The sequence below is a fragment of the Empidonax traillii genome, unplaced genomic scaffold (genome assembly GCF_003031625.1).
Source record: "Empidonax traillii isolate 1590-97213 ecotype Southwest subspecies unplaced genomic scaffold, ASM303162v1 scaffold121:size1714817, whole genome shotgun sequence".
Lineage (NCBI taxonomy): Eukaryota > Metazoa > Chordata > Aves > Passeriformes > Tyrannidae > Empidonax > Empidonax traillii.
Genome location: NW_020955314.1, coordinates 183,629 through 197,451, shown reverse-complemented (window position 1 = coordinate 197,451; position 13,823 = coordinate 183,629). Strand labels below are relative to the sequence as shown.

The 13,823-nt window shown below is 43.9% G+C and overlaps 1 protein-coding gene across 1 annotated transcript in view; it reads right to left on the bottom strand.

The window, feature by feature from the left end:
- The window catches only part of ALCAM (activated leukocyte cell adhesion molecule), a 116,104-nt gene extending 103,160 nt beyond the window's left edge, over window positions 1–12,944 (bottom strand). The window contains exon 1 of the mRNA XM_027883239.1: window positions 12,587–12,944. Within this exon, the coding sequence (XP_027739040.1) occupies window positions 12,587–12,689 (103 nt within the window). The 5' untranslated portion in view covers window positions 12,690–12,944. The remainder of the gene's footprint in view (window positions 1–12,586) is intronic.
- Window positions 12,945–13,823: the final 879 nt, after the last annotated feature.

The following is a 13,823-nucleotide window of genomic DNA, read 5'->3' as shown; positions in this document are numbered from 1 at the left end:
GGACAGCCTGCTAAATTATGTCAGGTGAAGAGGAGGCAGAGTGACTGCCAAACCCAGTGGAGGACGTGGTGATACAGACAGGGGAGGACAGGCAATGCCCATCTAGAAATTGCATACTCCCTGCTCCCTGGTGTCTTCTCTATGTGGTTCTACTCCTCTCCCTCAATATACTCTGATCAGGGGTTCTCCTCAATGCCTGTTTTCAAGAATGCTTTCTGCTGTCCCACTGCAATTTGTTTTACTTAGAAGCTGAAATCCAGCTGCCCTTTCTGTGAAGACAACTGATCTCCATCCATATTAGGGGAAGAGGCAGCACATGCTGCTCTGCAAGGCTGTGCCAGGCCACTCTGCTTCCTTCCTCCTACCACTGCCTGTCTGCTTCCCCACCTCCCACGTTCTCCACCGCAGACACCACTTCCCAATCGTCCTTCAGGGAAGTGACAAGCCAGATACAAAAGCTGGGCTCCCCTCAGGTTCAGCCGACTGTTCTCTGGACAAGTCTCACGCACACCATCTACAGCTCCTCCTGGCCACCACAATGACTGACCCTCTTTTCCCAGCGGCATCCTTCTGCAGGCCTTCCGAAATGACACTGCAACCTTCCCAGTCTCTGTTGCAAAGCCCCCTTTCCATGATTTTGCCATTTTTTTTTCACAGGCTTTAGTTATAAACCTGGTTTAATATGCTGGAAGTAAGCTCTTTACCTTTTATTCATGTATGCTACTCTCTGCAGAGATGCTGATCTGCATCTTTGGCCTAACCACCAACTACTGACAGCAAACTTTTCTTTCAGCTCGTTCATAAATGCACCAGTCATAAATATTTGCTTACAGAGCAGTGGGAGCAAACTGAACTTTTAAGTATACACATTAATATACCCTGTCAAAGATCTAAAGTGCTGCTCTTGCAATCCTAAATACTCTAGGCTTTCCTTAATTGTTCTCACCTCTAAAGTCTTCACTCTCCAAAACCTACAGATTATAGAGACGTATACCAATAAAAGACACAGTGAAGTTTAGCAAACAATACGCTAGCAGAAAAAATTTCTTATTTTTGACTGAGATGTTCTCAAATATCTTTTGATGTTCAAGTGCTGTTTATAAATCAAAACCTCCTCTATTATGTTATTTTGCTTTCTTTAAACCAGAGATCTACACCTTGTTTCTTAAACCTCAGATGTCGAAAGAATAAAAGTTGGTGGGCAAGAATTTCAGTATTCCATTTTTGTATTTTTTTCCCTTTCCTATGATTTGATGAACTCAACTTCAGACTCCCCCTCTTAATAAAATGGCAGAAAAGTGCAGCTTTTGCATCCAACTCACTTCACAAAACTCTAAACCTCCACTCACGTGTGTCATCAGTAGGGGAGATCACACGTGGCACTATACAAAATACAACACCTAGAAGGTATAGTTAAAGCCCACATAAAGGTTCAGTCCCAAATCACACAGACACTGATGCTCCTCAGCTACAGCAGTAGCTGGTGGTGCTGGCTGACACTGCCAGGTTGACACTGTCAGTCACGAAACAACCTTGTCCCTTCCTGCAGCAGAAGGAAGAAATAGTGTCTCACAGGAATTGCTACTCCTGTTGCAAATCCTACTGCAAGCTGGACTTCCCTGAGTTTTCTGATCTGGACATGTGTTGTTCAAGTTCAGATCATAAGACAATTTCCCTGCTCTGAGACTTGCAGGGTAAAGCTTGCACAACCCCTGACACTGGGAGAGCTCTTTAACATACAATTCATCTGGTACGTCTGCCAAAAATACCTTGCGCAAGATTAAGACACACAAACAGCTTGTTGGCAATAGAGATTACCAAGGATGTGCATCCATTGCAGAAGAAGACTATATAAAATTATGCAGCCTTACAGTTGCAACTGAAGTACTATGGAGCAGCCAGAGGCCACAACATGTTCATTATGTTTGAAGTATAGCTCAAGCAAACGCCACAAGGAACATAAAACTCAATTTTTTCACCACTAGAGTACCAGAGTTAAGGTTAGACCACTCAAATCCTTTTAAATTAAATGCATGCTGTGGTACTTCCACCCTGACTTAACAGCCCAGCAGTGCTGACATGTCCAAGGAAAAGTGCTCCTCCCAAGCCACCGTCAGTCCTAATTCACAAAAGTTTCCTTCTGTTTACAAATATCACTGCTTGGAATGCCTGGCATAGAATGTCACTTACTCCAGAGAACACTGATCACTTTTCTCTTTCATTTAACTGTATTTAACACAAACAAAAACCCCCAAAACCCCAAACAAACAAACAAAACACATACACACACACAAAAAAACCCCAAACAACCAACCCTGAAGCCACATCCAGTCCTCAAGTCTTCCCTGACCAGAGGGAATCAAAGCAACTTTGGAGGTTCTTTTAACTTTCAAGTTGCTGCTGAGGAAGATAGTGGGACACTGCTGAACTTAGCATTTTATTAGCAGATGGAAGATTTAGGTCTTAACCTCACACCTGGAATTAATGCAAGCCTCAATAAAACTTCTGGTTTTCTAGTAGCTATCCTTCCCTCCTTTCCTAAAGACAGTAACAGTTCATCTATAAAGAAAGAAAAGAAAAAGCACCAAAACAACAACAACAACAACAAACACACCAAAAAGCCAACTAAACCCAATCCAAACTTCATGAAAAGTTTTAGCAGTATAAGATATACACTGCAATACTCCCTTAAAAGCTTCTATTACCACTTTTAATTAACAGGGTCCATCAAGTTTTGTGTAGTTTCTCACACTCTGTCAGAAAACTTGCAGCTGTGAGCCACCAACCTTCTCCTGCGGTTATGAAGAAAAGTCTGTACTGTATGGTATTTCCAAAAAATTAACAGATATTGACTTTATTGCACAAAGAGAACCTCCTCACAAGGAGTACTGGTCCCCGGCATGCTCGACACTCTGCTCTTTCATGCTTACATGGAAAGTTTCTCAGAACAATCACTGCTGTTTACAGCTGCTGACACCTCACAGGAAGACTATAAACCAGCTGAAACAACAATAAAAGCAAGCTATGTATGTGGCTTTAGTGAACTGGAATCCATCCCTAAGGCACCCCCCCATACCAAGAGACCTAGGTTTTTATATATACTCATGCAAAACTTCCAAATGTGAAGATTCTATGTGGCCCTCAGGAGTAACCATATGTAAAAATAAGAATAATTCACAGTAAGAAATAGTTTAAAAGCACTGCTTCTGCCCAGAAAAATTAATAAGCTTTTGGACTGAACCATCAAATTCAATCTTCAAAACTACTCCCACATCTAATAAAACTGGAGTGAGAATTCCTGCTAGAAACAACTCACCTGCCTCTCCTCCTCTGGGTGCAGGTATCACCCCTCCCAACACCCTGCTTCTTTCTAGATAAAGCTTCTGGCAGGTCACGCTCATCCACTCAGCATTCATTAAAGAAACACACTGTGTTATTCATCCCTCTATGCCCTGTGCCTCTGGTGCAATGGAAAGAGAGAGAAAGATCACAAGCATATCGGGTGTGCTGAAGCCCATCCTTCCTTATCACTGCTGTACTTGCAGATGGACACAATGATTAAAAAGTGACCCGCAGAGTGCTCTGTGCAGCAGTCAGAGCAGAAGAAACAATGGGATGCTCCTAAAGTAAGTAGATACCTCTCTGCAGCAGTTCAGAGAGTATGCCCCCAGCAAAAGGTAGGAAGTTCACTTGCTTAGAAGGAATACAGACCCTTCCCCCTCTTACACAGTGGAAATGAAATGGTCACCATGGACCTACAGGTGGCCACCGCCACAGACAGTTTCTGCCTGCTGGCTCTTGAGCTTCGTGCTGTCCAAGAGTAACTCCAAAGCTGCCCACTCCAAGCTCTGCTGCCATGGTGGCTGCAGTAGCACAACAAGTCCCCTTCTGTGGGATGACAGCCAGCAGGCTCTGCAGAGCCTAACGCTGCCAGCATGCCCCAACATCCAGCTACATTCCCACTCCCACAAGACCCTTAAAAAACCCACAGTTCTCGTTTCCCCTACTCCTATCCTTTGGCTATCAGGCAGTCACATCTCTTACAGCCCTCTGATACAGCAACATTTTGATACACAGGCCAGAAAGTCTGCCTTCCTTGTGCCTGCAGACATCAAGGGCTTAAGCTCTTTTGAGATAGATAACTTTCTTACAGAGCAGGAATACACTGTGGTAAGATGCATAAAAGATGCCAAAAATTTCCGTGAATCTACTGAAAAATGGTTAACCTGCACTTACATCCATGGTACTCATCTTCGCAACATGCCACTTATTTTCCACTATTTCAAAAGTTTTAGACTCCTCCTCCTCCTGCCCCTAGAAACTGTGCAGAAGTTTTGGATTTAACACTGCAAGGTACTTAAGAAAGTGATAAGCAATGACAAGAAATGACCTGCAGACACAACTGAGTCTGGATGAAATACCAGAACCTGACCCTTACCAAGCCTGCAGGTGAACTTTCAGAAGCCCCACTCTGACATCAGAGATTCACGCAGACACTTAGGAATTTGGTGCTGTGGGGCATCCTATATTAACTGGGGTTAAACCTTTAGGGTAAAGGACTTAAACTTCAAAGCCAACACAGAACATGTTGCATCATTCAACAGCAGCATGATGAGCAAGGTCAAAATGAACTCTAAAAAGTCACCCCTTCAAAAGTCTTGCTACAGAAGCCATGTCAAGAGCTAAACTACTAGAGCAAAATATTTTCTATCTAACACTAAATATTTAACAAAACAAAACACATTGTGGCAGAACTTCTTTAATAACCCTAATTACTAGAACTACTTTATTAACCATATTACTAAATTCTTTTCTGTGCAGAAACACAATAGTAAGAAACATAATTCACTCATATAAACTGGAAGCTGGCAGGACATTCATAACATGGACTTCCTTATTGCTTCTGCGTGTACGTAAAGTTCAAGATTAGCAATAAGTTGCAGAGAAGTTTGAAAACTGAGGAGTAATATTAAAAACACTTGACAAAAATCTCAGTCATAAATTAAAGTTGGAAAATTATGCCCTTGCTAACCTTTAAAGCTGTCAAGTCTAAGATGCAAATGTTTTCTGGATATATATCACCAGTTGTCAGCGAACTATTTTGCTAGCAGTATCAGAAACTTTCAACTTCCCCAATTTTAGAAAGCAAATCCCATCATGGTGTGTCACTGTGTGAATTTTAAGATAATATTTACCCTATCATCTTCTCCATATGCAAGCATTTGATATGCTGTATCAAGAAGGAAGGAATTGATTCAGCATCCTTCTCTCCTCTGAAGTTACGTGGCTACATTGAAATTCCCCAAATCTTGCCTAAATATTCCATTCTCTGTCCTTTTTCGGTTCCACTTATGGCTTTGTAGGTAAAGGTTGTTAAGTCATCTCTGCTCTCTAAAATAGCTAGAACATGCCAACAAACACACATGCTTTTATCTGGACGAGTCACAGAACTTGCTTTGCTAAACACATGCTCGTTTCTACAAAATTCCGTGCCAAAAGGGAACAATACATAGGTTAATACTCTAGACATCTATCAACAGCAAAACAATTCAGAAGCTGCAATTCAAGAACCACATCTCACAAATAACATTACGATCATTCTTGCATTCAACTGTCCATTTTTAAGTCCAGTTCAAAACTGATAATTCTCTGTAAACTACCCAGTTACAGACACTTATGTGAACATTTACTGTTCCACTCTTCAAATAAACTGTATCAACTCTCTAAAACATAAGCCTTCTCAATTCTTCACAGCTAGTGTGATAAACTCACTCAACTCAAAAATGAGATCTTGAAAAAAAAGTTGTTCCATTTCCTAAAATAAACCAAGAACAATACCAAACCCTAACCCCATCAAAAACTCACATTAAAAAAACTCCAAAGCAACCAAACCCCGAAATAAAAAAATTAAAAAAAGTTGTATAAAATACCACACTTAAATCAAGCTGTACACAAGATACATGTATTTTGCTTTCCAATATTTATGGTTATTTTCTCTAGTTAAATTGGGGAAAAATGGATAAAAAAATGCAAATTCTGCAGGAAGTTAAATGATAAAGGGCACTTGTGCAGAATTCATCTGCTTTAAGAATAATGCTGAGTTCATTATAAGTTTATTTGAAGGCGACTGGATCTAAAGGATTATATTTTTTTTTAGAAGTGGTGGTCTTTAAATGGGACTTCATAATTAGTTTCAAAATCATCTGATAAGAACTAATATTTTAAAAAGGAAACGATTCAAGAAAATAGTCATAAGTTTGCAGAGCAGTTATCTGCTTTCTGTAGGTACTTATTTTTGTATTTAGAGACATGGAATGGGTTAAAAGCGTATCAGCACACATCTAAGATGATTTCTTTCCCAATGACCCTGTTTACAGAATGGCATATATATTCCAGTTTTCCTTTAAAAAAATCCTAGAAGAACTTACTGGAAAAAAATAGATTTTGTTAAATAAAGGTCCCACCTAATACATCTTAATGGAAGTGTTCTAGTTTTCTCTCATCACAACTATCAGTCTAGGTCAATCATTCCCTTACCCTGTTTGTACCTTATTCAATGCCACACCACTCCTGGCCCATTCTATCCTTGGAAATATCCTCTTTTTATTCTAATTCTTTTTGAGCTTCTCCATCAATCTCCCTGCCCCCCTACCCAGACAAGAAAATATCAATTAAAAACTGGAGTCTGTAGTGTATCCACCTAAAACACACACAAAGCCTTGCAGCAAAAGAGAAGTATCTCTAATTGAGTCATCTTTTTGGGTTTGCCTACCATGTGATTCATATTTGTCCTTCCTTCTCCCTCATAGAACAGGAAGCCTGTGAGGAAACGAAGATGCTTTCAGAAACAAAGCCTGGCACTACAGAACACTGCGAAGAAACAAAGACTTAATATAACTTTCAAGCTGAAGCCAGAGGTCTGGGAAAAGCTGAGACAAGCTGCTTCTAACAGTAAGGTAGCGGAGCTCCCTCTATTGAATTAGCTGCCAATATCTCTTCAAAGTTTACAAGATGCCAGCTATGGTCAGAATCAACGTTCTATTAAAAGCTCAACACCTTCCAGCCTGGATAACTGGGATGAACCCACCAGGTACACTGTATGCTAGAGACAGCTGAGGGAAGGGACGGCCACCACACAGAGCTCCTGACACATCCCAAAATGTGACTGCCTGCTAGGACTCCAGCCCTGGGGACTTCTGCTATCCTTGGCTGATATTTGAGAGTTTTCCCTCAGGCCCAAAATTGTGGTGACCAAAACCCATGATTAACGATGCCAGGAGGTACTACAGACGGTGCTACCACAGCACAAAATCCAATCCGTGAATGCAGTTCAAGCATTTGAAGTTCTTCTTCACAACAAGGGTTAACTATACAGAGTATAACCTAACTGAGAACAGAATATGTGGATATAAAGAGTGCTGAAACACTCATTAAATCATCAAACGCACTTTTTGCTTCTTATCAAGGCAAAAGCATAGTATTTTCATCGCTACTGAAAGCACTTCAAATGCTTCCTAACCAAACATCATAGAACTGTTCTAACCCCAATAACCTCTAAAAATCATATCCTGAAGCTGAAGGCACTCTGTCTTGCTCTATCCACTGTTTTATCACTATCTCCCTTTTTTTACCTCCCAAAAGAAGCATATTTCTTATCAACAATAAATATACCAGTTCAGTAGAGGAAGCAGTTTTTCCAGTAAGTAAATATTTATTTGTGTTTCTAGAGACGTATATGCACGATAACAAATCCAATTTGATCTTAAGATAGGCAGATTTCACCAATTTGGAGCAGTAGATTAACATCCACTCTTGTAGGACCAGTTGCAATTCAAACCATCCTTGTTAAAACCCACTTGGGGAGAACAAAACAAGACCAGAGAAGAAAAAAGGAAGAAACTTGATCTGATACTGCCAGAATATTGGATTTTCAGAATATTAGGTGTACTACAGTCTCTCCTCTCTAAATGATGAGATTCATTTTCAAACATATTAGAGGCAGAAATGTACAGCCTCCTTCAATATTCCTCCTGTTCCTATTAAAGAAAATACACCAAGGTAAAGAACATGCAGGCCAAAGCCTTGTCTTCTGGGAAGATAACAGTCAACAATTTCAAATCAAGGGGAGTTGTTAATATTCAGTTTTTCCTGGAAAAATCATGTTCTACTTGAGTCAATTCTAATTATCACCCTACAGCATTTACAGTTCTTCAAGTCTCTCATTTGAGCATCAGTGCATGGAAGGGTAACTATTTTTCTTGAAGGCAGAGGACTTTGAGAAAAATCATCACATTGCAACAGGTCCTCATTTCTCTTACAAACATGGCCTTGCAGTTTACATGCATTTTCTAATAAAAAATTACTGTATAAACACACTAGTCACCCCAAAAGAACATTGAGTAGCACTGAAGAGAGAGTCTGAAAAGTCTCAAAAACCAATACATGAAGTCTCTGTATCAGAGATGGCAGAACTAAATAAGACCATACTAAGAAACCATACCATTAGTGATATGAAAAAAAGAGTTTCCACAATCAGCATGGTATTTAAAAACCCACAAACCTCCCATGCGTAAAGCAGCAGTGGAACAAGAACTGCAAACCAGACCTTGAGCCAGCTTATCTGTGATCATCATGTAGTGCAGGTCACAAAAAGGGGAAACAGCATATTGATCATCTAGTGTTAGGAGATCCAATTACAAATTACAAAATAAGCACATTCAGTCTCTCAAGCAATACTATATCTCAAAGTATTGACGCTAAATTGGCCCAGTTGGTTATAGCAGGATCAATCTTCATACAGGTCATTCACAAAAGTTGGACTCAATGACCGCGGTAGGTCCCTTCCAACTCACAAAATACTCTGATTTCTGTGATTTCCAAGTATACACAGACAGGTCTGGCTCCTCGGTAGTTGGTTTTCTATTCAGTGATCTGCTTTTGTTTCACTCAAGCAGTCTGAAACCACTTTGAAAAAAAAAAAGAACTCCCCAGAAAGTCCTGTGGTAGGAACCTAAGAAAAGCCCATGGTGGTGTGATATGGTATGACCGGTCAACACATTAAAGCTATTGCTGCTACAGCAACGCTTGTTTACATATGGTGCAGAAGGACCTCATAGGAAATTAGATACGACATCATGGAAATCTGCAGTGAGCACTCTTATAGTTTAAGACTATAAACCACACTACCAAAGTAGCATTTTTTCAAAAAAATATCCAGATCACATAGATCTAATTTTCATTATGCAAAACACTTAATGCTATCTGCTTTATTTTCCCCTTTATGTATCATCTTGCATAAATATTTGGAGATTCTGTTCCCCAAAAATTTCTGCTGGAAGTACATAAAACAAATAACTTAATTTCTTCTACAAAGAAAGATGAAACTATTTTACCCTGGGATTAGATATAACATCCTAGGTTACTTTCAGAAAGGAGAATGGATGGTAATGTAAGGAAGGTTGAAAAGTGAAAATAAGATATCTTGGAATTAAATATGACTTGCGACAGACCTATTTATTTCATGAACATAACAACATGTATTTTCTTCCATAAAAATTACTGGGCTGATATTTCAGGGATTTACAAGACCTGGATGATTCCTGCTGTTGCCCTCTGCCATCTGAGTGCTAGAAACACAACAGAGGAGGGGAGAACACAAGAAAAATAGTTTATATTGGAAGACTTCTCTACCAAAAGAAAAAAACAAACAAACAAACATATCAAATACTTCCCAAAGCAATTGATTTAGTAATTTGTAACTCACTTATGAATGAGTCTGGCTTTGCTGCCTTTGTATTGCACCACAGACACACGGCATACCAAAACATACACATGGTGCAGATGTTTCCTGACTTCAGTTTCAGAAAACCCATGTGAACTTCAGATCTTAATACAGAAATCCAGTTTCTCTAGCTCAAAGTCCTACCAGATATATCAGGGAAAAAACGTTGTTGGGAGTGAGAATACAGCAAGTGTCATGTGAATAAGGTTACACATTTCAGTCCCACTACCCTAACGCAACATAGCAATGTGTAGCAAGTCTAGGAATAAAATATAGTATGAGAGACTCTGAGCTTCACTGTTATAATTCAACAGAAAGCAGGGGGAGGGGGAAGCTTTACAAAGGTCATCATTAGCTCCTGATTAAGAGCTGACTTTCTTTTCACATACAGCCATGTCCTCTAGAAAAGTATAAGATTATATTCTCACTTAGTCTGACCTAGAGTTAATGAGTTAATCTCCTAATAATAAATGTGGACTTGGACCCCCTCTTTTTTTTCCTTTTTTTTTTTTTTTTAAAGATAGGTTTTTTCTAGGCAGATAATTCTATGATGAAATAAACCCAAATTTTATTATAAGGAACCCCATTCTAGATTATTTCTGGAGATATTTACACCCGAGACACATAAAATTTTAATATGTTTTTAATAGCTTATCCACATCAAACCTCAAATGGAACTCCCAAAAGCCAACCACCACGATAGAGTAATACATCCAGATTTTTTTGAAGATGACAGCAAACTAGCTATCATCTAAAATAGCTGAGATAGCAAGGAGAAAGAAATGGGAAAACTAATATCAAGACCTTTTTATAGGTGTTTTTATATTTAAGTATCTTGTATATTGCTCAGAATAAGCAGAGGACTACGAGGCTTAAATCTACTATTGGGTTTTCCAGGCATTTTCAGTACTGCAGGGAAAGTTTCTAAGTTGAGGTGGGGCTGGTTTCTATCCGTGTGTATTTGCTTACAGTTAGCCTGAGATTCTCCTTGAGGGAGCAAGGAAGGAATGAAGAACAGAAAGAACAAGGTAAATGGTTTTGCTGCCAACCTATGTAGCTCGACAAGTCCTATCTTTTAATACAACCCTTCAACACAACCCTTAAGAGAACGTATTTTATGGTTTCACATTTTCTTCAACAGGAAAACATACACAGCCACACAATCAGCAAGACTGTTTTGTATTTACTGGGATAAATCTCTCCACAGGGTCCAAGTCTCCCTAGTTAGGAGCTGAGGTGCTTATCCCTCTGGATACTCCACATGCCTTTAAGATTTCGTAAAATGGACAATCTTTCCTGAAGACCTCCTCTAAATCACAGCAACCAGTATTCTTTGTAAGCTCTGCCACCAAGACTGATATTTATTATATCCTACAGTGATTGCGCACTGTATTTGACAAAGCAAAAGCCTAGCAGCACAGACTGACACATTGCTTATGATTCCAATATTGTTTTTGATTCTGTTCAGAGCTTTTTTCACTATTCTAATTGAAACCACAGATTCAGCAGCCTTACTTTACTGCTGTAGCTCGTTTTCTTCTTAGAGCTTGTGAAAACCAAACGTGAATACAGCTAGTGAAAAAGGTCTGTCCTTATGATACTTCCGTTTCGATGAGAACATGCTGCCCGTAAATGGTTAAATGGAGAGCACGTAACAGCCAGGCAGAGGCCAGGAATGACAAACCACCAACTCCAACACTTCTGCAAACCCTCCGCTGTTGCAAAGGCAGGCACATAGAGGCAAAGCCATTTCTTAAAGCAATACAAAATTTTACCACAGGCTGACGCTCTTTCTACAAGAATAATGAGACCGTCTCCACGCCGAATGCAGAACTCACTTCACAGCTTCTCCCTCAGACTTCACTTTCACGCTCAATATTTACAAAACAAAGCCTACAAACACCTCCTGGCCAAAATATTCCCAGAACAATTAGGGTATTTAGCGCTTTCTGCGCCTTCCTAGCTCCCTAACGCCTCGAGAGGGCTTTTTACGGAGCGGGGAGGGGAAGAGAAGTTGCCGGCGCGAACCCGACCCGCGGGAGCAGCCTCAGCCCCGCAGCGCTGTCCCAGCCTGCCGCCTGCGGAGGGTCAGCCCGGCTGCGGGGCTGCTCCCGCCGCACCCGCTGCCCGCGGGCTCCGCGCCCCCCGCACTCCCCGGGCGCCCACCGGCAGCGCGAAGGCGGCGGGAGCCGCCGGTCCCCGGGCACGGCCACGGGAGGCACCGAAGGCGAGGAGGGCATAAGAGCCTGAACCGCCGAAGTTGGAGGCTGCTCACCGTGCCTGGAAGTGAAACGGGCGCGGCGCCGAGGCTCGGCTTCCCCTCCCGCGGGGGCAGCGCCCGCCGCCCCTGCTCGCCTGCTGCCCGGTGACAACGCCCCGGAGGGACCCCACCGCCGCTTCCCACGGGGAAAGAGGTGAGACAGCCACCTCCCGCCGCCTCTCCGTGCCCCTTCACCACTGGGGCAGCTCCTGCCTTTCCCGCGGGAGAGACGGCACCGACCGGCCGCCCTCGGCCGTCTAACCCGAGGGCAGGAGGGGACCGCTCCCCTCCGAGGCAGAGCGGGATGCGACGGGCAGCGACGGGCACCGGCGGGCAGGAGCGACCCCCGGCGCACGGTCGCGTAGGGACCCCGCGGTAGGTGTCGGGGCGCTGCGGGGAAGGACGGGCGGCCCCGCCGGCGGCAGCGAGCGGCGGCGGGCGGGCATCGCCACCTGCCCCCGGCCTCCCTTCCGACAAGTTACGAGCGACCGGGACGGCGCGGCCGCTCCTTCCCGGTTCCCGCAGGCGGGCGGTCCGGCGCTCACCTGGCGGCAGGCAGAGAGCAGCGAGCAGGAGGCAGAGCAGGGGCGGCGGCAGCGGGCGGCGGCGGCAGGAGGCGCAGGCGGCGGTGGCGGGGGGCTCCATCATCCCGCCTGCCCGCGGCGGGACCGGGAGGCAGCGGCGGAGCGGGGCGGCGCGCCCGCGGGGGCTCTTCCCTCTCGCAGCGGAGCGGGGCGGCGACTTCTCCCTCTGCGAGGCCGGGAAGCGGCAGCGGCGGCTTTCCCCCGGCGGCGGGAGGAGCGGTAACTTCCCGGGCGCGGGCGGCGGGGCGGCTGCTCTCCCTCTCGGCGCGCAGCGAGGAGCGACTCCGCACCGGAGCAGGTGGCGGCTTCCTTCTGGCAGCCGAGCGGCGCTCCAGGACTGAGCGCTGCGGCGGGAGAGGCGGAGCCGAGCGGCGGTGGCGCTGGCCCGGCCCCCCCTTTCCCCGCCTCCCCGCCGTCCCGGCACACAGGCGGCGTGGGGGAGCCCCCCGGGTAGTTCCAGATCGCGGCTGCAAGTGGCAGTGCCTGCGGGGATGTGCTGCCCTGCCCCACGGCGGGATGCGCCGCTGTCACCTTGGGCGAAGAACGGCGTCGTGAAAGCGGGGCGGCCTCGGCGGCGGGGTTGGGGAGCTGTGCGGGGCAAGCCGACACCCCCTTCACCTACCCTTCCATTGCCTTGCGTGGTCTCTTTTCTAGTGCTGTGCTCAGGGTGCGTGTTGGATGCCAGTACTTCAAATTGAAAGCTAAAAAAAATGTAATACTAATGACAGTGCCTGCTCGGCTGTGTCTGTTAGAAACGTGATGGGTTCTCCTCATAGCCAAAATGAAAAAAAAAAAAAAAAAAAAAAAAGGAAGCAAAGATAACAATCGGTTTAATCTGATTTAATTAATATAACAAAGGGTTGAGTAAAGGGAAGGGAGCTCACAACGCTTAGTTGCATGAAAAATGTGCTGCAGGTTGAAGAAGGGATCCTTCGTCACTTGGAAGTCGGCTGCCCTTAAAGGTCAAAAAGATTGCTCGTCAAAGTAATGTAATCCAGAAGCAGCACTTTCATGCACTCTGTTCTCCTCCTGTTTTGGTCTGAGTAAACACTTGTTTCACAGAGGGGGAAATAAGCACCCTGAAGTCACACAGCAAGTTTCTCAGCTGGCAGTACAGCGTGATCAACATGTAGCCCACGCTGTCATGTGAAGTAAGACTGATGTCCAAAGTCTGAAAATATGAATAATGCACATCGTG